This window comes from Populus alba, chromosome 14 (assembly GCF_005239225.2).
Source record: "Populus alba chromosome 14, ASM523922v2, whole genome shotgun sequence".
NCBI classification, from domain to species: Eukaryota; Viridiplantae; Streptophyta; class Magnoliopsida; order Malpighiales; family Salicaceae; genus Populus; species Populus alba.
Window position 1 is genome coordinate 9,415,713 of NC_133297.1, and position 27,649 is coordinate 9,443,361.

The 27,649-nt window shown below is 35.3% G+C and overlaps 4 protein-coding genes across 7 annotated transcripts; 2 read left to right on the plus strand and 2 right to left on the minus strand.

Moving 5' to 3' along the window:
- Nucleotides 1-419: 419 nt before the first annotated feature.
- Nucleotides 420-3,497, plus strand: LOC118041045 (uncharacterized). Its single transcript, XM_035048144.2, has 3 exons — nt 420-813; nt 1,019-1,416; nt 2,029-3,497. Exons 1-3 carry the CDS (start codon nt 706-708, stop codon nt 3,284-3,286), a joined length of 1,764 nt encoding a protein of 587 aa, XP_034904035.1. The 5' UTR covers nt 420-705; the 3' UTR covers nt 3,287-3,497.
- A 4,558-nt stretch (nt 3,498-8,055) lies between these two features.
- LOC118041044 (BRCT domain-containing protein At4g02110) lies at nt 8,056-14,624 on the minus strand. Of its 2 annotated transcripts, XM_035048143.2 has the most exons (10): nt 14,316-14,623; nt 14,123-14,212; nt 13,860-13,964; nt 13,633-13,734; nt 13,464-13,548; nt 12,632-12,701; nt 12,463-12,507; nt 9,483-11,849; nt 8,986-9,202; nt 8,056-8,818 (listed from the first exon to the last, which is right to left on the minus strand). In XM_035048143.2, exons 1-10 carry the CDS (start codon nt 14,397-14,399, stop codon nt 8,279-8,281), a joined length of 3,705 nt encoding a protein of 1,234 aa, XP_034904034.1. In that variant the 5' UTR covers nt 14,400-14,623; the 3' UTR covers nt 8,056-8,278. The 2 variants fall into 2 exon arrangements, 1 of the variants encoding a protein (XP_034904034.1); XR_012167821.1 differs by lacking the exon at nt 8,056-8,818 and having other exon boundaries at nt 9,080-9,202; nt 9,355-11,849; nt 14,316-14,624.
- A 1,394-nt stretch (nt 14,625-16,018) lies between these two features.
- Nucleotides 16,019-18,930, plus strand: LOC118041043 (transcription initiation factor TFIID subunit 13). 3 transcript variants are annotated; one of them, XM_035048141.2, is made up of 7 exons: nt 16,019-16,200; nt 16,280-16,391; nt 16,884-17,056; nt 17,140-17,177; nt 17,795-17,854; nt 17,944-18,018; nt 18,527-18,930. In XM_035048141.2, the coding sequence occupies exons 3-7, from the start codon at nt 16,951-16,953 to the stop codon at nt 18,635-18,637; spliced, it is 390 nt and encodes a 129-aa protein (XP_034904032.1). In that variant the 5' UTR covers nt 16,019-16,200; nt 16,280-16,391; nt 16,884-16,950; the 3' UTR covers nt 18,638-18,930. The 3 variants fall into 3 exon arrangements, with proteins under 3 accessions (XP_034904032.1, XP_034904031.1, XP_034904029.1); XM_035048140.2 differs by lacking the exon at nt 16,280-16,391 and adding an exon at nt 16,392-16,444; XM_035048138.2 differs by lacking the exon at nt 16,280-16,391 and having other exon boundaries at nt 16,020-16,200.
- Nucleotides 18,931-21,826: 2,896 nt separating this feature from the next.
- LOC118041042 (dnaJ protein ERDJ3B) lies at nt 21,827-26,199 on the minus strand. The gene is made up of 10 exons (XM_035048137.2): nt 25,856-26,199; nt 25,623-25,771; nt 25,393-25,525; nt 24,879-24,990; nt 23,857-23,973; nt 23,591-23,677; nt 22,720-22,779; nt 22,542-22,619; nt 22,369-22,440; nt 21,827-22,267 (listed from the first exon to the last, which is right to left on the minus strand). Exons 1-10 carry the CDS (start codon nt 25,936-25,938, stop codon nt 22,109-22,111), a joined length of 1,050 nt encoding a protein of 349 aa, XP_034904028.1. The 5' UTR covers nt 25,939-26,199; the 3' UTR covers nt 21,827-22,108.
- Between the last annotated feature and the right edge of the window lie 1,450 nt (nt 26,200-27,649).

The window sequence follows — 27,649 nt, forward strand, 5'->3', positions numbered from 1 at the left end:
GCATTGCATTTGTACCTGTGTTTCATCAAATTTTGAAATTTTTTTTTTTTGTTAAAATTGAGTGCGGTTTGTACTTTTTGGATCGTTTTGATGTGCTGATGTCAAAAATGATTTTAAAAAAATAAAAAAACATCATTTATATATATTTTGATATAAAAAACTATTTAAAAAATAACTGTTATCACATTGTCAAACACTCTTAATAGTTGACAAATTTTAGATTAAAAATTCGTTATAAAATTGTTTTGTTTTTTTATTTAAAATATACAGGGTAATGCATATAGTGTTATAGGCCACATAGCCATAATGAAGAGAGAGAGAATCTCTTGGTGGGGTGCCAGCTATGAAGTTGAAGGATCAAAGCTTTCTCTGAGGTCAAAGCTGGCAAAATATTTTTTTTCTTTTCCTTGAAGGCCAGGCCAGGGCCTCTCTCTCTCTCTCTCTCTCTCTCTCTCTCTCTCTCTCGTAGCTATAAACCAGCTGAGCTTCTCTATCTTATTTTACAATACTCTTGAAACACAAACAAGATTTTAAATCGAAAGATCAACCCTCCCTCTCTCTCTCCACTTTGTTCCCATTTTCCCTCTCTCTATTTCATTCCCTTGCTATATATATCTCTTCTCTTTTTTATTTCACAACCAATAAAAATATTTGTGCTTTGAGGGAGACAGAGAGAGCCTGAATTAGAAAGAGAGGGAGTTATTGATGGTTGATTCTTCTTCTTCAACTAGAAAAATAACAACCATGACTACCTCTACTTCTCCTTGTCTTAGTGGGAATGAAAAGAAGCACTGGTGGCTTAGCAACCGAAAGGTAATGGTTAACATCCTGACTCTTGATCAAGAGGATCTCTGTTTGACATTGTAATTGGCTTTATATTTCATTTATTACGCTTTATTTGATCTCTTTCTCAAATGGGTTCTTCTCATTTGAGGTTTTTTTTCCCTCCTTCATCATATATATATTCTTCATGTGAATGTTAATGTTGTAATGCGTGTACTTTGGTGTGGCAATACAGATTGTGGACAAGTACATTAAGGATGCAAGAAACCTGATTGCAAGCCAAGAAAAGAGCGAGATTGCGTCCGCTCTTAACCTTCTAGACGCGGCACTTGCACTCTCTCCTCGCTTTGAAGTAGCTCTAGAGCTCAAAGCAAGATCTTTGCTTTATCTTGGGCGATTCAAGGACGTGGCTGATATGCTTCAGGACTACATTCCTAGCCTTAAAATGGCAAACGACGATTCGGGCTCAATTTCTGCTTCTGATAGCTCTTCCCAACAGCTTTCAAGAGAGCGAGTTAACTTGTTGCCTTCTGAGAAAACTTATCCAAGTTTCAAGTGTTTTTCTGTTTCCGACTTGAAGAAGAAAGTGATGGCCGGACTCTGTAAAAACTGCGATAAAGAAGGGCAATGGAGGTAAATTCCTCGGTTTCTGTTTCGTTTTTAACATTGTGGTGTCCGGTTCAACTCTTAATGACGTTATTTATTGTCTAGATCCGTGATTGTGTTTCTATTTGGTTCGAGTAAATGCACAGGCAAGCCATGTTTTTTTCTTCCCTATCTTTTTTCTCTTCTAGGACACGGAGGTGGTAGCCATAATTGAATTTGTTTTAACTTTTAACCTCCTTAACAAAGGTGTTTTCTTTTTCTCGGAACTTGACTGATTCTCCAAGAAAATGTTATCTTTTCTCATAAAGGATAATGTAATGAATAGCACACGGCTTGCCATGTTTTAACATGATTTGGTCATCTTTTGAGGTCAAAAGTAGAAAAAACCACGATGGCTAGCTGTGCATTTGCCTAAATCATTATAGTATTTTATTCTGGTCTATATTACTAGGTTGTAATCGATTGCAATTAATTAGTATTTTCTTTTATAATTGACTGAATAAAACGCCAGAGTTGAATTATAACTTGAGGTCTTGATTAGTTTGGTAAAAAACTCCAAAATCTATCGGTCAAACAGGTTAATAACTTGAAAATGAAAAAAAAAAATACTAACTCGATCATTATCCAATATTGTTACAGGTACTTGGTTTTAGGTCAAGCTTGTTGCCATCTAGGTCTAATGGAGGATGCCATGGTGCTACTCCAGACCGGAAAACGCCTGACAACTGCTGCATTCCGCCGTGAAAGCATTTCCTGGTCAGAGGACAGCTTCTCTTTCTCCAACTTCCCAGTCTCTAGTGATATATCCACATCGACAGCCCCACCGACCCCACCGAGAATTTTAACCGAATCCGAAAGCATCCCACAACTCCTTGCCCACATTAAGCTCCTTCTTCGCCGCCGCACAGCCGCTTTGGCAGCCCTGCACGCTGGCCTTTTCTCTGAGGCCATCCGCCACTTCACCAAGATCGTGGAAGGCCGACGTGGGGCTCCACAGGGATTCCTTGCTGAATGCTATATGCATAGAGCTTTTGCATATAAAGCATCAGGAAGAATTGCGGAGTCCATTGCTGATTGCAACAAGACTTTAGCTTTAGACCCCACCTGCATTCATGCACTTGATACAAGAGCTTCTCTTCTAGAAACAATACGCTGCTTGCCTGATTGTTTACATGATCTGGAGCACTTGAAACTATTGTATAATTCAATCCTGCGGGACAGGAAGCTACCAGGTCCTGCTTGGAAGCGGCATAATGTTGGATACAGGGAGATTCCAGGGAAACTTTGTGCATTGTCTACCAAGATTCAAGAATTGAAGCAGAGAGTTGCTTCTGGGGAGACTGGAAATGTTGATTATTATGCTTTGATTGGATTGAGGCGCGGCTGTTCGAGATCCGAATTAGAGAGAGCTCATTTATTATTGAGTTTGAGGCACAAGCCTGACAAATCTATAAATTTTATTGAGAGGTGCGAGTTTGCAGATGATAGGGATCTTGATTCAGTAAAAGACCGTGCAAAAATGTCTGCCTTGTTGCTCTATAGATTGCTTCAAAAGGGTTATTCTAACGTGATGTCAACAATCATGGATGAAGAGGCTGGAGAGAAGCAAAGAAAGAAAGCTGCAGCTGCTTTGCAAGCAGCTCAAGCAGCAGCAATTCAAACCCAACAAACAGCACAAAATGCCAAAATGCAATCGAACCCATCTGCAGTGGAGATTTCTGGTTCTGATAGGATCAATTGGAATGACAATATAGTGTCATCTGCATCTGCAGGTAGCACCGCTGCACCTGCCTTTCAAGGGGTGTTTTGCCGCGACCTTGCGGCGGTTGGGAATTTGCTATCACAAGCTGGGTTTAGCCGTCCAATCCCAATGAAATTCGAGGCATTGAGCTGCTAAATAATTGGTTGCTATAAACAAGTTTCTTGAGATGTTACCGGCAGTGGAAATCTCTGGTTCGTTTTGTACAAACATATATAAATTTAGGCTGCCGGAAAATTTTGCCCCCCCTGTATTCTTTCTTAATTTCGCCCTCTACTACTACCTACTACATGTACAGAATTTCCAGTACCGGCTTTTCTATTTATGGATCTATATGCTTTACTGCCTAGGTTAAGTTTGGAATTGCATCAGAACTGGTATTTCCTCGTTCACTTTTGTTTCAACTCTTTTGGATGCGGAAAAGATGGGTTTTGGTCCCCACGTGTAGCCTTGGATGCTGAGAAGCTGGCTTTAGCTTCTCTCTGGTGTCTGATCTGTTGCATTTAATTTTCCCTTGTTAGTTTATCCATGAACTGACACATCTGACATTGCACTAGATTTCAAGAACTTGCTAATGCCACATAGGGTTTCCCTTTATCCATTGCGTTGGTTGAAAAAAAACCCTGTAATCAAGGAGTGTGCTATAATCCTATTGGTTTTGGAGCACCCTTCGTGAGTTTTATGGCTTTGAATGCATCGTATTATAAAGTCATGGCCGTATCCTGACGGTGGAAACTGCAGCAGAAAAGGGACCATGTCAAGCATCTCCAAACGGAAGAGGGATTGTCAGGTTTTCTGCAGGGCTGGCTGATGCAACAAAAGAGAGGGGTCATCGACACTCGAGGTAAGAAAAATAAGTTGGCTTGGAAAGGATATGTCAATTCAACGTACACTTTGCATAATTCCTGCTTTGGGCTCTGGTTTCCACACATTTGTATCAAATGTGTACAAATAATGACTGGCTGAAGCAAGATGTGGAGCGATGATGGTGATTGGCCTTTATGTCTCTCAGAGGTGTGGACTTTTAAGATGGTTGCTGTCAGTTAACTTTAGGGCATGTTTGGCTAACCTCTTTTCAATTATGAAAAATATCAAATTAATAATTTTTATGTTTCGATTATATGATATAAACAACCCTCGGATCATGTCAGGAGTAATTGTTGATCTGTTGAAATGGTTTGAGATTTATGTTACATGAAAAGGTGGCATCATTATGTTTGGATTCCTATTTCATCCAGAGAAATACAGTAATTTCTGGCCATACCAGCACAAAAACATATTTACTAAATTAGCATACGTGGGAAGAAAATTCCCAAAATATACTTGGTTAAAACATTTCAAGTAGTTATTATCAATTTATACTTATACGTACGTTGATTAATTTTTTAAATCAGAAATCTAACCAATTATATTACACCTCATATAATTCAATTATTTGCCACTAGTATAGTATGTTTTGACTGTAGGATGTTTTTACTGCAGGAAATATTTAAGATTATGAAAACAAATTGGCAATATTATTATTTGAACTGGCAACTAAATAATCAAATATCTTTCTAATCTCGTTCACACCTAAGATGTGTGAAGTTTAAAATCAAGAAAGACTGTCTGCTCTAAATTTGAACGACTATCACCCTAAATTATTGACGAAAAAATATTTCTTAGATCCATATAATACAGTGCATGGTTTTTCCATGCAAATCATGACCAAGAAAAGAGAGAGGAACAAAATAAACATGATATTAATTAGCTGGATGACCATATTAATTTAATGTCTGCCTTGTTAACCATGAACACAAATGGCAGAAGTCGGCACATTATATCTGTGATATTCCCTCTGTTGATCACTTTTAAGCAGAAGAAAAAGAGAGCTCCCAAACCTACCAAAGCACTCAAATAGTCTAATGTCTTTACTTGTTAAAAGCGCACTCTGTCGACTTTCCTTGCAAGTGATCTGATCAGAGCTTCTTTTGTCCTGATAAATTGGCTTTGCCCTTTCGCCTTTCCACGCTACTCAACAACTTTAATCTTTCCACCCTCACAACCCCTCCATCGTCCAAAATGATCGCTATGATTTAATTAGACCACTGCAATATGTAATTAATTAGTCTAATCCGATTTAAATCCAGCACTTCTGGCTAAGATCTCTCTCTCGCTCATTAACCCTTGATGAAGTCTCAAGTATTTCATGCATGGGATTGCATGGGATATTGTGTAGAACTTGCTCGCTCTGAACCTCCAGGATATGATGTATCCGATGAATTTCATGACACTTCTTCTATCTGTGTTATTAAAATGGATGATAGCAAAAGGGGTGTGATCGATTATTCAGTATCAGTACAGCTCCTTTGCGTGACCTGCACATAAACACCTGCTCGTTAATTATAAATCAGAGACAATGACATGTGTACAATTTGTGGCTAGAACTATATATGAAGGTAGCTGGGGCGGCGAAGGCAGGGAAATGGCCATTAATTGGCAGTTTTTTTCTTTTTTTCTTTTTAACATTAGCATGGTTGAAAGAAATTTGACAGAAAACCATGTTACAAGACAATATTTAGGTAAATAACATGATTTGACAACTCGCAAACCTTATCTATGACTCATAAAATAATAATAATGACAGTGTTTTCCAGTTTCTCAATTCCCTGCCACAAAGAAAACCAACCCAACAATAATCACAATCTAAAGACATAATTTACTATTCATTTCCTCAGCACAATCCCTATTTAATAAATGTTATATATTAAAAAGTCTAGCAATGCATAATAAACCTGTTAGCAAACCATGCTGTTTTTTTAAAAAAAGAAATTCCTTGAAATTCTCGGATGCTCCTCTGACATGTTGTCTGCAATATTCAATTTTTGTTTCTATTATGCAAGATATACAATTCTTTTTTAACTCATCTCAAACATTATTTATTTGCTTATGGCGAAAGAAAGGGGTTCTGCACGAATCCGCACAAGGTGCCCATTTGATCATTTTTTAAAATTTATTTTAATGATTAAATAATTAAAGTCGTCAGAGACTGTGGTGCGTCTCTCCAGTCCCTATAGCATGAGATGTTTTTTTAAACCTTAACCCCCCACAAGCTGTACACAAATAGTACAGATTATATTCATGATATATTGTATAAAGACCGCAGCACCCTCTTATGTCGGGTGCATTTGGGGGCAAAGGGGGGGAATGTCTTGAGGGTAAAAGGGAGAGTATGAAGAGTGAGTGGGTTGAAAATGGGATTAGCCTGGAAAAAGAAGGGTTTAGCTAGAATAAACACGTGATGTTTGAATGTTGGGAACATTGGAAAGAGGAGAGGTCGTGGCCAGATATGATGATGTCAGGGGCACCATGTGATGCTATCATGTGCAATGATCTCCCTTTTTTTCTTTTTTTCCCTGTCAGAATGGGAAACCAAGGCTTCTTTGTTTATAGATATTTTGGGTGGGTTTAGCATTGAGTTTAAAATTGTTTTTTTTTTTTAATTATTTTTAATTAATTTTTTAATTATTTTTAATTGTTTTTGATATATATATATTCAAAATAAATTTTAAAAAATAAAAAAATTATTTTAATATATTTTTATAAATATGCATTGATCTAGCAACTTTTTCAATACATTGGACGATGTTACGAGGCATGAAATAATAGATTGTTTTACTTTAAATTGTTATTTAAAATTATAGTAACATTTATTTTTTAAAATGATTTTTATTTAAAATAAAAATAATATTTTTTTATTTTTTAAAATTCATTTTTGATATTAGCACATCAAAATAATTTAAAAATATTAAAAAATATATTTAAAACATAAAAAAATATTAAAAAAAAACACTTTAAGAAATATTAATTTGTCTAGTTATATTAATGTAGTAACGTTTTTCTTTTCTTTCCATTATTATTTTTAGTGTGGTATTAAATGTCTGATCATCTGCAACAAATTCTATTCTAATCATGATTTATCAATCAACTACCCTACAACACATTATTTTGTAATGAAACTAGCGTTTTACCTACACTACAAAAACACCTTTATTATCGATAGAGTGTGTTTTAAGCCAAGTATAAAACTTTTGTTTGATTTTATTTTTTTAATACTATTTTTCTCTTTGTAGCGTGGGGTTCCAGAAATTAGCAAAGCTTGAAGCCACAGCAAAGGTTTATGGCTAAATATTACTCTGCTTTTCCAAATGACATGCCCCCAATTATGCGCAGACGATAACTGCTTTAAAGGCCCAAATCCCAATCCTCCCCTGTCGAGGTGCAGTGTCTTTTAATTCTCAGTTTTCCCTTTTCCCACTTTTTTAAGAAGAATTTTGCAGGGAATGGTGGATGAAGGGATTTAACTCTCTAAGCATTATGGCATAGTAGGCCCAGCAAACTTCCCTCGATGGGCCAGATATGTGGCTAAATTTAGATTACAGTAAGACCCAAGCCCATCAAAATAATGGTTTTGCACCTTAAGATTGATAGGCGCTTCCATCGAGGCAAAGGGCTTGAGAGTTGATTCCTGGAGTTCAAAGATTGACATGGAAAAGAACTTGAACAGAAAAGGTGGCAGAGCTTGAAATAGACCTCCTGTCATGGTGAAATCGAGAAAGATGAACGTGCAACCCTCAAGAACATTTACGAAGACTGTCATTTGGCAGTTCAACAAGATGAGAAAAACTCAGAAATCGAAATGCATGTCGATTGAAAGAGAAGATACAGGATCACAGTGATGCGTCCATTAATAATAGCAAATGATGCATATCTCCGCGCAGTTTGCAATGTCCTGCCCCACTCCTATACCAATTACAGGATCAATCTTGTAGAAGATATCCTGATCACCAGCAGGATTACTCATGAAATTTGTTTGCATCACTGTGATCCTGTATTATTCTTGTAGAAGAATAATATCTGAACGAATATAAAATAAAAACATGTCCTGCGACCTACAAAGAATCAATTTCTGAATAAATACATTATGTCTTGAACGGAGGTTCGATATGTCCTATAATCACCTTGCCATTCTAAGAATTTGTTATACATCTACTACATAGACATGAGAATAATATAGTAAATTCTACACGTTTGGTCGCAGCAAACTATGTTAAATACAGACATCTTCTATGTTAAAAAAACAATTGGCCTTCAGTGAAGTGCCTTTTTCATCCTTTTCTTCCTAGGGCTGGTTCTCCTACTGCTTCCGCTACACTTCGGACAAAACCAATCCTCCTCCGGTATACTTTCAAGTGGAGGATCGCAGCAGTCTATATGCATCCCAACCCCACATCCAACAGAACCACTTTCATCGCTGCATATCAGCATAACTTCTCCTCTATCTCGAGAACCACAAACTTCACAGGCTATATCATCACCACCATCACAATCCTCAACAATCTCTTCCGCCTTGCTCAAAAGGTTGGAAAATGACTTCTCTGCCCAGTCATTGGTATTGTACAGTACATGTCTCTCAAGAGAGTACCCAGGCTTGCAGACATACTCCACCAAGTAATCAGCAACAACGCAGGGTATCTTGTGTCTTAAGAACTCTTGAACCCACATATCTACACGTGTTATGCCAGGGCTGACAATAGCATAGTCAACTCCAGATGTAAGAAAGCGGGTGTAAGGAGGAGAGGTTGCTAAGATGGTACCATCCCCCGCCTTCACTACTCGTTTCAGAGTATCCTGTTTGTTGAGCAGGAAGATGCAAACCGTGTCAAATCATGGATATTAGATAATTGATCAACTAAAAATTATAAACAGCCGATCAGTATCGTTCAGGGAAATCCAAGACCCTAAGAAAGAAAGCTTATGCAGCATGTGTTGGAAAAGGAGCAGTTAAGAAAACATACCAAAGGTGGTGTAATGCATTCTCCATAAATGATAATATGCATTCCATAGAAGGCTCCATGACCTGTTCTCTCCCTTAACAGCCGCCACTTCCTCGGAGCTTCTAAATTAATTGTTCCATCTTCGCTAAGGCTATTCTTGTGCCATTCATAAGATTCCTCTGCCAAGAACCTCCCTGCCTGACTACAAGCAGTTAGATAATCCGACCTAAGAATCCACCTGCATTAAATGGATATCTATCAGTTTGGACAGACGGCTCATAGAATTATAGATAGTCCATAACAAAATTCATTCAGCGACTTTTCATCTTAACAGGAAAAAAACCACATGCATAAATAAAAAAATTTCTAAGAAGAAAAAAGAGGAATTACATAGTTTAGAACCGGCAAAATGAAAAATGGATCGCATCGCGATGTCAGAGATAAGAATCTTGATAGAGGTTTTCTTAAATATTAGTTTCAAAACTCAAACTTCAGACATTAAGCACAATGAACTGCACCTTCCAGATGCTGCAGCAGCAAAAAACTTCTCTGTCCTGCGAATTGGGTCTTGAGCTATGAAGTGTGTTGCCTGATATGACCATTGATGAGAATCTCTGCAGAATTTTCCTTTCAAACGCCTAATAACTTGCTGATGCTCCTTTCTTTGCATCCTATTCCCACTCAATATAAACCATAGCGGTTCAGTTTTCAGTTGCTTTGTAACTTCTCTTCCTGGTGTAGAACCAGGATTACTTTTACTAACCTTTTTATTAAACTTCATTGGTGTTTTACTTGCATTAGCAGCTGTTTCCCCAACATGCTTATCATCTAGACTTGCATATTGATCTCCATCAACAGCAGGCTTATTCTCCTTCTCAGCTTCCACGGGGTTCTTGGACTTTTTCCTAGATACAATTTTACTTTTAGCTTGACCTGCAGGACATGGCTCAGTGCTTTCCTTTTCTGCAGCATTCTCCTCAATGTTCTTTCCATTAAGATTCTCTTCCACATCCAGAACTTTCTTAGACTCAGCTTTTTTAACAACCGAAGTAACAGTCTTGGTCTTCGTCTTACCAGAAGGCTGTTTCTTGCCTCTGCTTCCTTTTCCTTTTACAAAACCTTCTTTCAAGGTTGATCCGTCTCTCTTTTGTATTTCAATTGCATTATTTCCTTCTGCTGGACCATCACACATGTTAGCTGCAGATTTATCTGCTTCCAATTTCATTCCTGTCTTATTATCTGCTTTATTTGACAAATCAATCACATCAATCTGCTCGTCATTGTGCAAAATTTCACATTCATCTTCCTCCTCTGGAGCCTCAGTTTCATCATCCGCGAAACCAATCTTATCCACAGCATTATCTCCCAACTTATCCCCCAATTTTGTGGCACGTTCTGTCTCCATCACTTGTGCTTCTGCAGCATTGACAGTTGCAGGGGATATCTCCAGCCGAGTGGCATCAGTGGGACTCCTGTTCTCCACTCTCCCTTTTCCCTTAGCCATACCAACTGTAGGATCATTTTGAGCAGCAGTTACATTTAAGTATATGGAACCTTTCTGGCTCACATTACTTGTCAGTTTTGGTCTAGAACCCAAAGTCTTCTTGGCAATCATCTTCTTCCTAGCTGGCTTGGTAATGGAGTTATCATTTCCTGCCTGAGGCACGTTCAAATTAGAAAGCATGTCAGATTTATCTGTCTCTAATCCCTTATTATGTGTAAACGGACCCCCTCCATCCTGTTGCCAATTTTGGGGCTCCCCTGCTTCTGCAATCACCTGTTCAGATCTTTCGACAACAAAACCTCCACTATCATGCCCACTGACCAAGATGTCCTTTGTCAAGTCCCTGAAGGATGGTTGTGGTGTATTCTTATTTGTGTTCTCATTTTCTCCAGTTTCCAAGATCATATTTTCAAGGAAAGCATGATCTTCTGTGAACGGGTTCCTTCTAAATTTTGATGACTTGGCTGTTGAAAAATTGGTATGTGGGTTCTGCTGAGCATTCATACCAATCATATCATGCACAGAGTGGCCATCATTGCTGAGGGGAGAGCGGTTATTAATCCTAGACGGACCATCCACCAAAGGTGTTGGTTCTAAACCTTGACTTGTGTAAGTAGCTGATGGACTCCCTGTGACATATGCCTGTGCATCATGATTCATCTTCTGTGATTTAGAGCTAGAACACGAAACATCTGTCTTTTGCTTCTTACTTCCTGGTGCTTCTTCATAAAGTAATTCAATTCCTTTTTGAGGAATTTCAGCACAAGAAGGGCTTGTCATGTCCTTCGCATATTCTGCTTTGGCAGAAGACATGTTGACGGATTCACCTAAGAGAACTTTAGGAGAGCCTCTGATATTTCCCGAGTTCCCAGAGAAGATTGATGATGGGGATATTTGTGGAGTTCTCCTTGTGTAGCTTGTAGTGCTATACTTCGCATCAGAGTGAGGAGGCCTTTCAACACTTCTAGAAATAAACTCCAAGTCTTTACTCGTTCTTGTAGAAATAGGAGTTCTCCCTTGTGCATCAGGTAAGTCATTGGAAGTGGCATCTTTGAAGCCACCAGCATCCAGATGGACAGGCACCTCAGAAATGCAAATATTATCAAAGCCTGAAGCATGATCATCTCTGCTCCTTTTGCCAGGAGTTACTAAGATATCTTTAGCATTGACAACGCTTGATAGACCTTCAGGCTCACTCAAATTATGTGATATTTTCTGCACTTCCCCAGTTTTGGGCATTTCACAAGCCTTGAATGTTCCAGCTTTTAAATTCTGAGGACTCTTATCCACACTTTCATAAGTTGGTTGCTTCACACTGGTGCCTTCAGCTTCATCCTCAGAGTCTTTTGCCTCAGCTTCCAGCATTTCCAACTCATAGCCACTATTCAAATAGAGCAATAGTTAAGCAGGATGTACACTAGATCCAAGTGTTTGTATATGAAACGATAGTTAAGCAAACAATCAAAGATTAGAAAACGTCAGCTTCCTAATGAATGCATCACCTATCTATTTCTTGCTTTCTTTCTTTTGGAAACGGAAAGGTAATAGATCTATTTGTTTCTACTAATGCAATTCATTGAGATGCTTATTTTGTGCAAACATATAATGAGTGAAAGATCTCAACCGACGAATAGCCAGCCATTCAATATCGGAAACAATATAGTCACAAGGTACAAGCATTGACATGTGATAAGTAACTCCAAACTCAACATCTTGGGACGTAGGGAGCACACAAAAAATCATGCCATCACTTTCTACTCGTAATTCTTAAGTTAAGAAATAACTGATCAAAGAAACACAGTACCTCAGACAATCTCAATGCATCATTCATGTCACTCCTTAATAGAATTCAAACTCCATAAGATGGGCTAAAACAATACAAGGTTTCTTCTCCCTCGATATGCAGTTATGCACCAGTTATTGTTAAGGAGTAAATAGTGATGTTGAATTTATCAAGTCGAATGCTACTAACCCAACAAGTTAGAATGCCTCACCTCTTGCTATAATTTTCTTCTGGAAGAAGCTCCCAATTTCTTAAGCTGCAGAAGGATATTCATTCAATATGTGAGATACTTATCTACTTCAAAGTGTAAAGAACAAAAAAACCAACTCAGAGGTCTATCCTTGAGAAAACATATATATATATATATAAAGAACACTCACCTTTCTTCCAACCAACGATGATTAACAAGCTTTATCTTCTTCATTTTATTGGCAAGCAGATACTTCTCACCTAGACAAAGGTGAGAGCATCTAATTAAAAATCTAGTCTAGTTAGGCACTCGCACTATACCAAGGAATAACATAACAGCAAGTATTAGCAAGATTATGTTCTCCACACAAATGCAAGCACACAACCCCCCCCCCCCCTAGAAAAAAGAAAACTATCGTCCCCTGCTCAAGAAAAATGTAACTTTCTTGGCAAAAAAACTACTTTGGTAGATTAAGTCTCGCTCTCACTGCATACTTGATTAACATCAAAATATGAACAGAAGGTAGAAAAATAAATCAACAACACGGGTGGGACTTGAGGAAAAAATTTCAATATTGTTAAAGGAGCACAACATCCAATGTATTGAAAAGAGAAATTCCATAAAGCTAAGTTTAACCAAATTTCATTGGCAAAATATTTTCATTTTGACAGTTTAATGATTTTGCCATCTAATGTACCTTTGTAGAGGTATTACCTTTCGTCTGCTATTGGAAGATGATAATGTGCATATCTGGCTAGTCCATGATGACTGCATATTCAACTCACCTAAGCCTCAGTCCAAAACTATTGTGCCTTTAAAACATACGTCCAACAACCACCAGCTAAAACATGCTATATGCTATGCAATGAGTACAGCAAGCTTGTCATGCTTGGTTTGCTTTTGGTATTAAACAAAAGCAGATTAAAACAAGTAAAAGAGGAACTGCTTATACACATGCAACAAGAACCGTAGTCCAAGTTCATTCATAATGGTGTTCACTGTATGAAGATCAAAAACCATACCTTCAAATTTGTAGCAGATGAGATGAGTAACTTTGTTGGCCACCAGTGGCTTAGAAAACTGTGCCCCCATCAAACCAACCATAGTCTGAGAACGAAAAACAGAAAACCCGTAAAGATTTCATTTCATTACCAAATGCTCATGAAAGCTAACAAAATGAGCAACGCATACCATAATGTCATCTCGATCTTGGCGTTGGTACCCAGTCAAGCACATAATTAAATTCTTGGCACCCGGAATTCCATTCAAAGCTCTAAGCGGTCGATACATAATCTATTGTGAAAAAAGTTAATCATTAATATCACAGGTGAAAAAAAAAGGTACTAAGAAAATCGAAGACATACAGCTTTAATTTTGGGCCTTGATTAAAAACAAAATTATAGGAAAAAAAAACTCACAGAAGTGGCATCAACGGGCATCCCAATATCAAAACTATGATCAACCCATAATCCTGTCACAACTGTCTTTCCATCATTTCTTGCACCAACACATACAGGATCATCCTACGACACAATTAAACAAAATAAAAATAAATGAAGAAATACATTTAAAAAAAAATTGAAATAAAGAAAAGAGTAAAAAATTTCTTGGCTAGATAAAAATTCTAGTAACTAATTTAGCAGTTAAAAAAAATCGAAAATAACAATTATTAAGGACTCACATAAACTATTTTATCGACAATGACGTGAGTGCAATTCTCGCTATACTGAACAGCATCGATGCCGCCGCCGCCAACAAGCTTTGATTTAACCTGCACCACATTTCAAATATTACAAATTACTCTCTTCTATTTTCCTCTTAATCAATTAAAAGAAGTAACCATGATTTCAGAGAGTGAGAGAGAGAGGAAGAACCTTGGATTTGTTGACGGGATCAAAACCAACGAGAACGAAACGGACTCCGAGAAACGTTTTGGAAGGGGAATCTGTTTCCAGCATTGAATCGAGTTGAATTCGATTCGATTCGATTTTTATTTAATAAAATTAGGGGAAATGAAGATTTTATTATATAAGGAAAGAGGAAAGAAGAGTGTGTTATTATAAGATTAGGAAGTGACTCTCAAGTCAAAAGAGAAGAGACGAAGATAGAGATAGAGATAGAGATAGAGACAGGTTTCTGCACTGTGTGAATTGTAGGCAAAGCTTGTGGAGGAAGAAGAGTGGAGAAATATTATCAAGTGGGGGGGGCTGTTTTAGGGAGGGAATTTTAGATTTCATTTTTTTGTTTAATTCTGGTGCCCTGGCGGGAGCGGGGGAATTTGTGGGAGCCTCCACGTGAGAGAACACGTGTTCGATGCCCTGACCGAGATTGGACCGTCTAGAGTATCAATTTTATTAAAAGAAATCTTAAAATATATATAGATAGAATAGAAGGGTGTTTTTTTAACGAGGTGATGTGACTTCTACACGGTAATTCCATTGTAATTTGGATATAAACCGGTGCCCGGTGCCCGGTGCCCCGTGCCCGTGACTCGGTCATGTCAAAGTTAATTTTAACGTGAAAAAGAGAGAGTAGATGAGCGTTGTTAAGTATTCTTTTTTAATTATGAGAGATTTTAAATATAAATTGTAAACTTGACTCCTATATTTAATAAAATTATTTGATAATTATATACACTAATAAATATTAAAAATAACCATTAATGATTTTAAAAAACTAAGTCGGTGAATTGAGAAACAAATATAGATAAAGAAATATAATCATATTTTTATTAACCAAAAAAAAAGTGTTTGCACAATTCCAAGATATTATTTACAATGTTTTTTTTTTAGTTTTTATTTAATCCATCCTTTAATAATTTAATTTTCTTTTTATTTTTAAAATTTTATTGTTTGATGTTTAATTATTTTATAAATGATGTTTTATAATTTTTTTTAGTTGGGTTATATATTAATATCATGAGATTTAATTTTTTTTTCTTCTTTTTAATTTAATCTTCAATATTAGATTTGTTGAAAATAAAGTTTTTTATATATATTTTTTATGAATTTATCTTGATCTTATAACTCAAGTCGAGGTTTATCAAATTAACCTAAGTTAAATTGATTTTTTTTTATATTTATTTATAATTAATTGTTTTTATATTCCATTATCTAAATCTGGATTATTTGAAATTATATTTTATAATTTATTTATTTATTTTTTATGAAATTATTCTGATTTTATGATTCAAGTTGCGAGTTTAGCATATTTATTAAAGTTGATTTTGTTTATTTATTTTTTATTTTTTTATATTTTTAAATTGAGTTTTGTGATATTTTTTAATTTTTTTTATAAGATTATTACAATTATGATTTTTTTTACATGCTTGATAAATTGACTCGGGTTAATTTAATTATATATAAATCAAATATCAAATTTCAGATGAAATTTAATAACATCTGTACCATACTCAATATTCAATGTCCATCGAATAAACTACCTAAAAAAAAACCCATTCATACTGTTCGAATGGATAATATTTATTATTTGGTTAGTAATAAATTGTCATCCCTTGTGTGTGATAATTCTGCTGACGTTTTTTTGTTTTTTTTGTTCACTGCCATTAATCAAATAGGTGGACGCATACAAACTGTTTACCTGATAAAAACTCCTCATTCTTATCCTCTCTCCTTTTCTCCTATCTGGCTCCACACTTGGTCAGCAGCTGTTGTCCCAGACCCAAAAATCTCTACCTGTTAATCTTGTTTTTCTCGAGAGGGTTTCTTTGAAGATCTTTGAAAATCCCATTTTGTTGAGGTATATTTTCTTCATTAAATAATAATTAATAAGTTTAATCTTGTGTTATCCTAGTTTGATACTTGGGGTTTATGTGCAGTGTTTGATTGAGGCTGTTCTAAGTTTAAAATAAATTTAATTAGCCTGATTCATATTTCTGCGAATGGATAGATGGGTCGCTCTTTTCTACCTTAACTATTGTTGTTGCTCAGGTTCGTGGATAGATGGGTCACTCTTTTCTACCTTAACCATTGTTGTTGCTCAGGTTCGATCTTTGTTTTCAATTTTTTTCTAATAGGGTTGCAATGGCATGTTGTTTTAAGCCTTGCTTCTTAAAAAGCCCTTTAAGTGTTCGATCATATGCTTAAACCAGTTCATGAGGGGAGATTCTGCAGCTGGAGGTGAAAGTTTGCTGCTCTTTGTATTTTCACTGACTCTACAAGTTTTTAAAGCAATCACTAAGACTTCACTATTCAAAAATGGAACAAAAAAAAGGCCACTACAACTGGGTTTTGAGCGTTGCTAGCTGGTTCCCAGTGAAATTGTTGTCGATGTGTTTTATTCTTAAATCGAGTGATACTAGCGGTTGTCCCAATCACTGCCACTAGCATTCCTCTCTCAACAATGTTAAATTAGGTTATATTATGTTAGATGGCGACATGTCTCTCGTGTGCCTATGCCTTATTGTTTTTGCATATTTGCAGCATAAATCTGATTGGTCATTGAAGATAAACTGTGAGACACTTGATAGGCAATTACTTGGAATAGAAGATGAACAACTCCTCTACAGGATCCTCATCGAAATCGAAAGCTGGGTCTTCTTCACAGCCTTCGGAAACTTCATTTAAGCGAAAGCGGGGGTTGTTTCAGAAAGACTGTAAGCGAGTGAAATGACTTCCTTTATGCAAGTTTTCTCATGGATTTTTTGTTAATTTTCTACTCTCTTTTTTTTCCTCACAGTGCAGCACATGATGTATGGTTTTGGCGATGATCCAAATGTAAGTGTTGCTATCTTATCACCATAATATAGTTTTCATTAATGGAATGAGGTTTTCTCCAGGTAACAACAGAGCGATAACTGTTTAGTATTGTTATGCATTTTGCTAAAATTGTTTGGTGATGATCTACTGGCTATAGAACTTGCAATGCACTCTCCTGAATCTAACGTGAAAAGTTTGTAGAAGTACTTTCCATCCTCTCTCAAGTTACCATATGGTAGCACGCCGCATTTTGGAAGAAAAGTGTTTTAAACCAACCTGGACCTTTTAAGGCAGTATACTAGAATGTATGAGTTGCAGCATAATCAATCTATCACCTTGAAGGAGTGGGGGATCTAGTTAAAATAACTTTCTTAGAGGCCTTTTTTAATTGCTTGATAGGCTCATGAATCCATTGCATTAGATAGTAATAACTTAAAATTACCATTTTCAAGAGATTATTTATTATGGGCAGACCTTTTCTGTACTTGCTGCAAATAGATAACAGTCCCATCAATAATAGTCGGATAACTGCTGAGGAACTCTCTTGTCATTGATATCAAACATCTTTGTGTAAAAATCAGTTAGTTTGGTCTGCAATTGAATATACTTACACATATCTTCTGCTGCTTGAGCAGCCGCTCCCAGAGACAGTGGCACTTGTGGAGGATATTGTTGTGGAATATGTTACGGATATGGTAAGCATCTGTTTAGGTTAGTAATTTTGTCCCCCTTTAGCACGATGGTATCATAATATCATGTCCATATGCAACTTCTTTTTTTGCAGGCACATAAAGCCCAAGAAATTGGATCAAAGAGGGGAAAGCTATCAGTTGAGGATTTTTTGTTTCTAATTCGCAAGGTACTTTCAGCCAAGAATTTTGCATCTGTCATGTTTTGGGAAAGTCTGTGAATCAGATTTTTCATTGTTCTTTTGCCTGTCAAGAGTTAGCTGGTACACACCAGAGTTACCTAGTTCCATGTCAACAAAATAAAAAGGGAAAACCATGCTCTCTCTCTCTCTCTCTCTCTCTCTATATATATATATATATATATATATATAGCAGGATGGGCAATGGCGGAGGAGAACACCTCCCATAATTAAACCCTGCATGACATGGTGGATTTTAACTGCCATAACACATCTACATAATAGCACAACATACTGGTGATTTATCAATGGTTGTATGTAGTAGAATTTGAACTCTGCTATTCCTATTAATACCTGGCTTTCAAGAGCAACTTTATTGATCTCTCGGACAGCCATCGCTACCATGCTTTTCCTGCCCTATATGTCCTACAAACTTCATATGCAATCATAATAGTTCTAGCTTTAATAACTTAAACCAAACCAAATCTTTGACCTGCAGGATCCGCCAAAGCTCAATCGTTGTACAGAGTTGCTGTCTATGCAAGAGGAGCTAAAGCAAGCAAGGAAGGCTTTTGAGGTGGACGAAGAGAAGCTAGCGTCAACAGAGTGACATGGGATAGGAATAGTTGACGGGTAGCTGTTTGTAAATAGTGGAACTGGATAAATCAATCTGAGTTTAAAAAGTTTCTCCGAACAAAGGTGGTGCAGACCCATCTGAAAGGATGGAATCCATCATTTCATGTTGTAACCATCGTCAAAGCATCTGCGGGAAGGATTGCTGCAAACTTCAGGAATGCCTTCCCCAAGTTTTAATAGCTGACACACGGAAGTGGACTTTGAGTTGTAAATTAGCCTTACGGCCGCATTCTTAATTATGGATGAAGAATCTTAACTATTGATCCATGCAGATGGTGATGCAAAGTGCATAGAACTGTGCTCCGCCCGGTTACTTTGGACAGAAAAACAGCATCTTGGATTCTCAAGAGTTTTACTTTGTTCATTTCCCAGCGTATATGAATCTCCCTGAGTCTAGTATTCTTGGTTGACATAACCCATTATATTATCTTATATATGCGTTGAAGATTGAATGTCATTTGGTTGATTTATACATGCGCACTTCAAAATCAAATTCACAGTAAATTCAGCAACAAGTAACTCCACAGGTTAAGAACTAGATGGTGGAAACGTCAATCTTCTCCAATTCATTTGTGTGAATCACCAACACGCGTCCAGGCACTGTTTTCCAAGGCACATCTCATATGCATGGTGAAAAGTTCAAAGAGCCCGCAGGGGAATAGATGGCTTTCCATGTATAATGCCATGTTAGTATGTTAAAATTTCGACCCTAGCCAAGATCACCATGGCCTTCAACTTCTGGCATTATCATAAATATATTCCTTTCTCTGTGATAGAATTCTTGCAAGGCGGTGAGAGCATGACAAGGACGAGAGCTTTGCCTTCATGCACTAGTCAGAAACTACGTCCTAAACTTTAAATATTACTCGTTCCTTTCCACACGGAAAAAAATAAAAAAGGGACTGTTAAATCCTCTTTGTATTGGTTATTACCCATTCCTTGCTCATTCTGGCAACGATTTGATTCGGAAAAATGCTTGCTCCCTGTTGTTTTCTTTCTTTGGGCACAGAAAAAAAGTCATCTACGCTTCCATAAATCCATTTCGAGCCTTAAATTCATTTTAATTCATATTTCAACGTCTAAAATTCAAAGATTATTTTATACTCGATTAAATTTTTTGTTCATAATAACATTATTTGAAAGAATCAAGGCTTAGGAAATACACGAATCAACTCCTGACATAAACCAACTCTTGGGCCCGCATTTGCTGTAAAGTTGCTTTTTTTTTTTTTTTTTTATTATTTAAGAAATGGTTGAGTTAGGAAAAAAAAAATTAATGTTTGACTATACCATAAAATATAAACTAAGGATGAAATTAAAAAAATTAATTTTATAAATTATTTTAAATACAATAAATAATAATTAAAATAACAAAGAATAAATTTTACAAATAAAAAAATTGAAAGATGATGAAATTAAAAAAAAAAAACTATAATTTCATAAATTATTTCAAATAAAAATAAATAACAATCAAAAGAATAAGGACCAACTATAATAGATAAAAATTTTCAATTAAGAAAATGATAAGAGAAAATAAAATAACAGTAAAAAAAAACAAAAAGTGATATAAAAATCAAATTAAATCAAATTTTAAGGGATAAAATTGAAAAAAAAAATCAAAACAAAATATATAGCGATAAAAAGATTGAAACCCAAATTTAATATAATCAATAAATAACAAGATATTTTTAATTTTTTCACAACTTCTAAAAAGTGTTTTTCATTCAAATTAAAAGAAAAATATTTTTCTTGAAAACCAAACCAAATTTTTCTTTGACAAAAAAATATTTTACATTGATCAATTTTTCTAATGGTAAATAAATACTTAAAAATTTGAAAAGAATTATTTTTCATAAAATAAACGAGACCCAAACATTTTTAATTTCCTCTCTCTCTCTCTTCAATTTTCTTGGGTCAAAGCACAAATATGTAACATGGAAAGGTTAGTCAAGATAGGGGTAAGAGTTAACATGTTTGGAACATTTTGAATTAAATTCAATTCAAAGATTTTAATAAAAACTCATGTTTGTAATTTCGAATGAAACTCAAATTTAATTTCGAATGAAATTCAGTCTTTGAAAATCTATAAAGATAAATCAGAGATCAACCCTTTCAATTTACAATTCTAAAGAGAAGAAATGTAATGTTAAAACTAATTTTCCAACAACACTCATCCACCTTTTAAAAAAAAAAAAAAAAAAACTTTGAAGAAATAAGAGGTAATGAGGGTGATATAAAAAACAAAATGAATTGAATTTTATTTTTTCCAAACATGAAGGATGAATGAAGGCTGAGATTAAAAACAAAACTTTTATAAAAGAGTTTAGATAAAAAATAAAAAGGATAATGATCAAATTAAAATCCTTTTAGCATTATATGCATAAATAAGTTTTTAAAAATTGTTAATGCTAACTAAAAAATAAAAGAAGTTAAGATATTTAATCTCGTGCTGTGGGAATATTTTTAATTTTTTTTATATCTAATTACATAGCAATAAATTTTATTTTATTTTTATAAGATTAACACTTTAATTCTATTGAAACAAAATGATGTTCCAGTTTCATTCTCATTTTCTTATTAATATATTTTTATTTTTTGAGCTATGTTGTTTATTCAATAAAAACAAAAGGCAATTAGAATAAATCTAAAAAAAAATGATTTGAAATAACATAAAAGATATATCTTTAATTAAAACTTCTTCAACTTAATAATGCATTCCTTTTTTTACAGAATAATTATTTTCTAATTAATAGCTTATCAGAACCATAAAATAAAGTTAACAAAAAAAATTATGTCTAATGATATCTAATGAATTACATGGTTTTTCCAATTATTCTAGCGGTTCTTATTTGTGCTAAATCTGCGTTTTGTCTAGTTATATTTAAAAGGGGTAGAATTTATCATTTGATTTGCAATAATAGTTGAGTACTGTCAACAAAATATGCCTCCAGCAAATTTTCCTTTTTCAAGAGTCTCTGTTGAACCTCAGTAACAAATCATTAACCAAACAGGAGACAAGTTGTAGCTCTGATACATTCCTCAAGACCAACTTCAGGATGGCCTTGAAGCATGGGACATAACACGGACCAAGGACTCCATTGATAGCACAACGCTATTCTTAGCAGTGCAGAATAAATTGTGTAAAATCGTAAATCACTCGCAATTAGCAAAATCAGGCAAATGAAGCAGTCATTTCCAATAAAAGTGGAACACATGAACACCTACAGCAATTAATTCCTCTTTAATTTTAGCTTCTATTGCACTTCATCATTGACAATTCATTAAGAAGCAGGGGGGGTTTAGCTTAGACGGGCAAAATCTTACTAATTTGTATGTTACTCCGCAACAAGGGAAACAAAATCCCTGGCAAGCTTTCAGATTTTCTATATAATGCCATGTTACTATTTGAAGAATTCAGGACGTGAAAGAAATTAATTTCAACACCCTAGCCAAGAACTTCCTTGATCTTTTTCTTCTGGTCTTCAGTTAGTGATGTGGGGAAAAGAACTTCAAAAGTGACATAAAGATCACCGTTCTTTGTGCTGAAATGCAAAGGCATTCCCTCCCCCTTGAACCTTCTTACTTCTTTGGGTTTGGTGATTCCCTGAACACAATTTACATGTCATTGTCGCTTCATAACCTTCTCGCGTACGGAATCAAATAAATAAACACTGAAAAAAGCCCTAGAGAATAAGTGAAACTTACCTTCGAGCTAATGTCCACCAAATGCTCATCAAGATGCTCAATGTTCTTCTCAAAACCAACAAGCGCTTGAACCTGGTGAAAAATAAAGGTTAAAAAAAATCAAATCCACATTAAAAGCAGAAATTGTGTCTCATAACCTTTAAAGCAAATGAGAAAAGGGGCGGAAAATTTACCAGTGTTATGGTGACAGTTGTATGCAAGTCATTGCCTTCTCTTCTGAAGATGTCATGGGATGCTGTACGAATTCGGAACTGCCAAAAGCATGATAAATTATTTATTTTTTGTTTTTCTCGTAAAAACAATAATAGCAGTAGTAATAAAACCGTATCACAAGTGCAGTTAAAAACTAACCTTCAAATCTCCAGGTTCTCCATCAATTATAGGCTCACCATCTTCATAGAAAACCACCTCCTGTGACATGCACAGTAACATTATGCTAAAAATGCAAGACAATACTACAAATAAGGATGCCACACAACCATACCAAATAATAAATGCTATCTCTGCTGTAAATATTTTTGGCAAAACCAAAAGGCTCCACGATTTATAATATAAATTTCATAGGGTCAAATCCAAACATCTGATACTAGATTTTATTAATTAAGAAAAAATATGGCAAGGAACATAATTGCAGATCTAACAACGAAAATTGTAGTTTGCCAACCAAATCATGAGAGTATAATTTTCCATAGATTTTGAAATTGCATAGCATATGACATGTAGATAAACAGTTCCAGGCACTAAGATAAATCTGCAGATTGTTCGCAAGTGAAGTGCATTTTCATATGGCAAGTAGGAGAATGGCACATGGTCCCACCATTCCATGTTTGATCACATTCCAAACAACAGTTGATACTTCTAATTGCTTATCATTGTCATCCAAATAGGCAAAGCATTTAAGGAAGTTAAAAAACTGCAGATGTGAAAGCACACAAACGGGAAGCCTTTTTTAAAATCTAACTAAAACAGAATATGAAAAGCCAAAACAAAGGACCTTTTTTAAAGGCTCATTGCATGCAGCTTGTAGCTAAGACTTCCATTAGTATTTTCAAGTGAAGGTCCCTTTACTATCACCATATACACAGCTTTCATAAGTGATAGGCAAAAAGCATTTGCAAAAGGAAAGAGAAGAAGCCAATGACAACTTTCATATGGATGGAGCAAAGGAAACAAAAAAGTACATCCAAAAGTAATCTTAAACATAATGGTGCAAAGAACTTACTTGTCCATCTTGCATGCCTTTCTCAATATCAACTGTGAGAAAATATCCCTCCCTTTCATATTTGACATTTTGACATTGCTCACAGACCTGGAAAAAAAAAAAATGTAATAAAGTTAAAGAGTAACCTTATAGTACTGGAGTTGGCACAATGATGGACATTTGAACTTACAAGGGGTCAATATACTCTCACTACTACATTGCTTATAAATAATTGAGAGCAAGATTCACTGGAACTTCCACAACAGGATTGTTAAGCCATATTATACCTGCTCTGTCATCTGCTGAAACATCCCCGGACCAATTTGCTTGTGGTAAACTTCATTTCTGCAGTTACAGCGTCTTTTGCCAGGGGCTGGCTTTATAACATTTTTTTCCCTCCAGACCTGATGAGTAAAAAAACAGTCAGGCTCAATAGCAAACCAAACCAAAATCTTATTTCAATAAATTCCTATTTTCTTCGAATGTTATTGAACATGGAATGTTGGGTACCATATACATATGTACACATGCATGTTTAACCCATTATATCATATTTTACCTGCTAGCTTCTGAGAAAAGCACAGGACACCAACAAGATTATACAACTGCCACAACTTAAAGTTAATTTTGGCTCCTCCTAACTATGTTTGTACAACAACATTTCCATGTCACAAATTGATTAAGAGAAGTGCTAGCATCAGCCGGGACTGTCGCACTTAAACTGTGCAAACAATATACACTGCTCACGTCAGCATGTTAAACTAGCCATATGTGTATTGCAGGAAAGGTCCAGAACATCCATCAATCACCACTAATGCTAAAAATCCCCGTACACTAAAAAAACAAAAAAACAACTAAGTTTGGCAGCATGATTTGTAATGTAAGAAAGACTCCGGTGTTTTTCTTCTGCCGCTACATTTTATTATGTTTTACCAAAAATATCATAAAATCCTAAGTTTGGTAACACATAATGTAATGTAAAGCATCCTTTCTTTGACCACATTTGATTACATAGCATATTGACAATGTTCTGAGAATGGGTAGAGAGTATGGAATTTATCTCAAAGACTGCTGCTTAAATTTGTAATTTGATAGTTATTAGCTCAACTCAACGCAACTAAGACTTATCCCATTGAAATAACATTGCATCTACACGCAACTTCCCATAAGAAAGGCTAAAAGAAAATGCAATCTATTGCATCACATATGGTTTACAGGAATCAAAAAAGAAGTGTTCATCCTGCACCAACTGAATTCAATTTCGACAACAAAAATGGTCAGTTACAGATTTGAATTTAAATGTCCTCACCTTCAGTGAACCACCCATATATAGGTCTTCCAGTGTTGCATCCAATTCTACAATTACATCATCACCCCTCGCGATTTTCTCTTCCTCTTCCATCGAACCTCCACCAAAAAATCTTAAAGAACCATTTGGTCAGCAACATGAGGTTTTGAAATTAGGATTTAAAAGGGGAAATAATGTTCAACACAACCAAATTATTACATTAGCAGAAATAATGTTATCCACTAAAGGTCAAGTGAAATGCAATTTATGTATGCATAACAGACCCACTAACTTCAAAGAAAAACATTCAGTACTAATACTCTCCACTTATATTAAATCTAAGGATAACAGAGATCCTAACTCCATAACAAAACTAAAATGCAACAAAATGTCTATTGAGTTGGTTTAAGCTGCACGAAATGCATAAGCTTCATACTTTTTCTAATTTGAATACTACTTAAGAATAAACATTGAAGAAGAAATGAACAAGCAGAAATTGCATAATAAAAAAGAAAAAGAAAAAACGAGAACATACTGGCTAAAAATGTCTTGAAAATTCATTCCTCCTCCACCACCTCTGCCTCCACTAGCCATATGCTGCTTAAGTCCCTCCTCTCCATACCTATTGTAAATATTCCTCTTCTCACTATCCGATAACACCTCATACGCTGAGTATTTCATTTACCCACCCAAAAATCAATCAATTAATCGAAAAGCATAAAACATTAGTTCGCAAATTAATTAAAACAAGAAGAAGAAATACACCATTGTTAATCTCGGCAAAACGCAAATTAGCTTCTTCATTTCCCTGATTCTTATCAGGATGATACTTCAAAGCTAGCTTTCTATACGCTCTTTTGATCTGCTCGTCTGATGCACCTTTAGGCACTTGCAAAACTTCGTAATAGCTCTTCCTGCATCACCATTATTTATTAGCTAAATTAACTCTGTAAAATAATATTTAAGCGTCAAGGAGTGAAAGATTGAGAGAGGCGCACCCTGCAACGGCGATGATAGCGTAGTATGATAGAGCCACGCATAATAACAATAAGAGCTTTGATCTTCGATGCTGATGCGCCATTGTTTAGATTACAAAATATCAGGAGGATAGAATTGGTGGATCTCTCCGAAACTAATGAGCTCTAGGGTTTGTAATTGCCAAGCCTGTTAATGATTTATTCCAATGCTGAATGACTAGTCGTCTCTGAAACTCTCTCTCTCAAATTGTTAAAAGAAAGATCTCTTGCTATAACGTTTGTGTTCCAAACTTCCAGGGAGAGTCTGAAACCCAGGCTGTCTAGAGTGGATGGAAGTGTAACCGAAAACACAAGGCAGCGATGACTTGAAATTTTTTGTTCTTTTGGAACAGAACGATGACTTGACTTTGCGACGTGTTCTTTCTTCAAACTAACCAATGAGAGGGGACTCTAGTTATTCCGATCAATCATGTTCTGCCACGTAATTATTTTGCTTTTCGTTCTGTTCCTTTGGTCATGGTGCAGCAACAGCAAGTACAAACAAACGCTTGGTGAGAGCTGATTGAAGGTTTAATTATAAACGACGTCGCAATTCTAGTTAAGAAATGCGTCACGGAAGTGGTGCCCAGATCCATAATGGCTTCAAGCCTTGGCCTGTTAACTATTGGACTAACCATTATGGAACGAAAAGATAAGAGAAACAAAAAGAAGAAGCAAGAATAAAACATTTTTATTCTATTTCTCATTAAAGTAATATCTATTAATATTTTTATAGTGAGTCTTGCATTTATATGAGATAAATATATAATTCTAAGTGTTTTTTATAATAAAATTTAAGTAATAAGTTATGTTACTTATACATATGTCCTTTTGTGTATTAATCTAACGAGTAATTAATAATGAATTTCCTTTTTATTTTTAATTATGATTATTTACTATATTTTTCAATCATTAAATAAATAATCAAAACTATCGTTTTGTTTTCCAATAGATTATTATACAGACAAGATATGATGACCAGTAATTGTTAGTTATTATCAATTTTGTATAAGAAGAGAATGGAGCCCGATATTGTGCAGGCTAAAGAACAAAAACTAAATTGTTTGGAGCAAACAATAAAAACAATATTATATAGGAATGTCTAGTTAGTCACAAATAAATATTATAAAAGGATATAGCTTAATTAGATAGATTCTGAGTTTGTTTTTTAGAAATTATTGATTCAAGTCTCACAAATCTTATGATATATGATCATTAACTTTATGGTTCGTAAAATTAATCGAGGTATATCCCAGCCGGTTAAACACCTATATTAATAAATAAAAAAAATTATGAAGGGGATAGGAATACATCTAAAGACTACATAAAAAAAATTCTCATACAAACACTTTAACAAAAACCATAAAAGGAGAGCATTTGTTTCTCTGGCAGGCATAGGGATAGCCCCAGTAACATTCTCTTACAAGCATAACCATAATGGTAATTTTTTATACAATAAATATCTTTTTCCTCAATTTTTTCTATCAAAATCTTTCAAACATGTTTGTTTACAAGACTTTAGGGGCAAATAATGATACATTTTTAAAAAATTGCCTGAAAGCAGCCCTAAGTGCACCTGCTATCCCCCCTCTCCAGCAATGTATATCCTAAGCCTTGCCCTGCACAAACTTTCTTGCCCCCAATGACTCACTCTCAGGCACTACCATCGACTAATAACAAATATGGCATCCAAAACAATAACTCAATTTTTTTTAAAAGCAGATATTCCTTATTATTTTTCTCTCTCCGCCATCGGACATGCTTCGACATGCCCAA

Coding starts and splice junctions, on each gene's coding strand:
- LOC118041044 (XM_035048143.2), bottom strand. CDS start 14,399: ATGCTGGAAACAGATTCCCCTTCCAAAACGTTTCTCGGAGTCCGTTTC. Junction 14,213..14,315: donor ATCCCGTCAACAAATCCAAG/GTTCTTCCTCTC, acceptor AATGTGGTGCAG/GTTAAATCAAAGCTTGTTGG. Junction 8,819..8,985: donor AATGCATTACACCACCTTTG/GTATGTTTTCTT, acceptor CTCAACAAACAG/GATACTCTGAAACGAGTAGT.
- LOC118041043 (XM_035048141.2), top strand. CDS start 16,951: ATGAACAACTCCTCTACAGGATCCTCATCGAAATCGAAAGCTGGGTCT. Junction 17,057..17,139: donor GGGGTTGTTTCAGAAAGACT/GTAAGCGAGTGA, acceptor TTTTCCTCACAG/TGCAGCACATGATGTATGGT. Junction 17,855..17,943: donor TGGAATATGTTACGGATATG/GTAAGCATCTGT, acceptor CTTTTTTTGCAG/GCACATAAAGCCCAAGAAAT.
- LOC118041042 (XM_035048137.2), bottom strand. CDS start 25,938: ATGGCGCATCAGCATCGAAGATCAAAGCTCTTATTGTTATTATGCGTG. Junction 23,678..23,856: donor TTCAGCAGATGACAGAGCAG/GTATAATATGGC, acceptor TTTTTTTTCCAG/GTCTGTGAGCAATGTCAAAA. Junction 22,441..22,541: donor CAACTGTCACCATAACACTG/GTAAATTTTCCG, acceptor ATTTTTCACCAG/GTTCAAGCGCTTGTTGGTTT.
- LOC118041045 (XM_035048144.2), top strand. CDS start 706: ATGGTTGATTCTTCTTCTTCAACTAGAAAAATAACAACCATGACTACC. Junction 814..1,018: donor GGTGGCTTAGCAACCGAAAG/GTAATGGTTAAC, acceptor GTGGCAATACAG/ATTGTGGACAAGTACATTAA. Junction 1,417..2,028: donor GATAAAGAAGGGCAATGGAG/GTAAATTCCTCG, acceptor ATATTGTTACAG/GTACTTGGTTTTAGGTCAAG.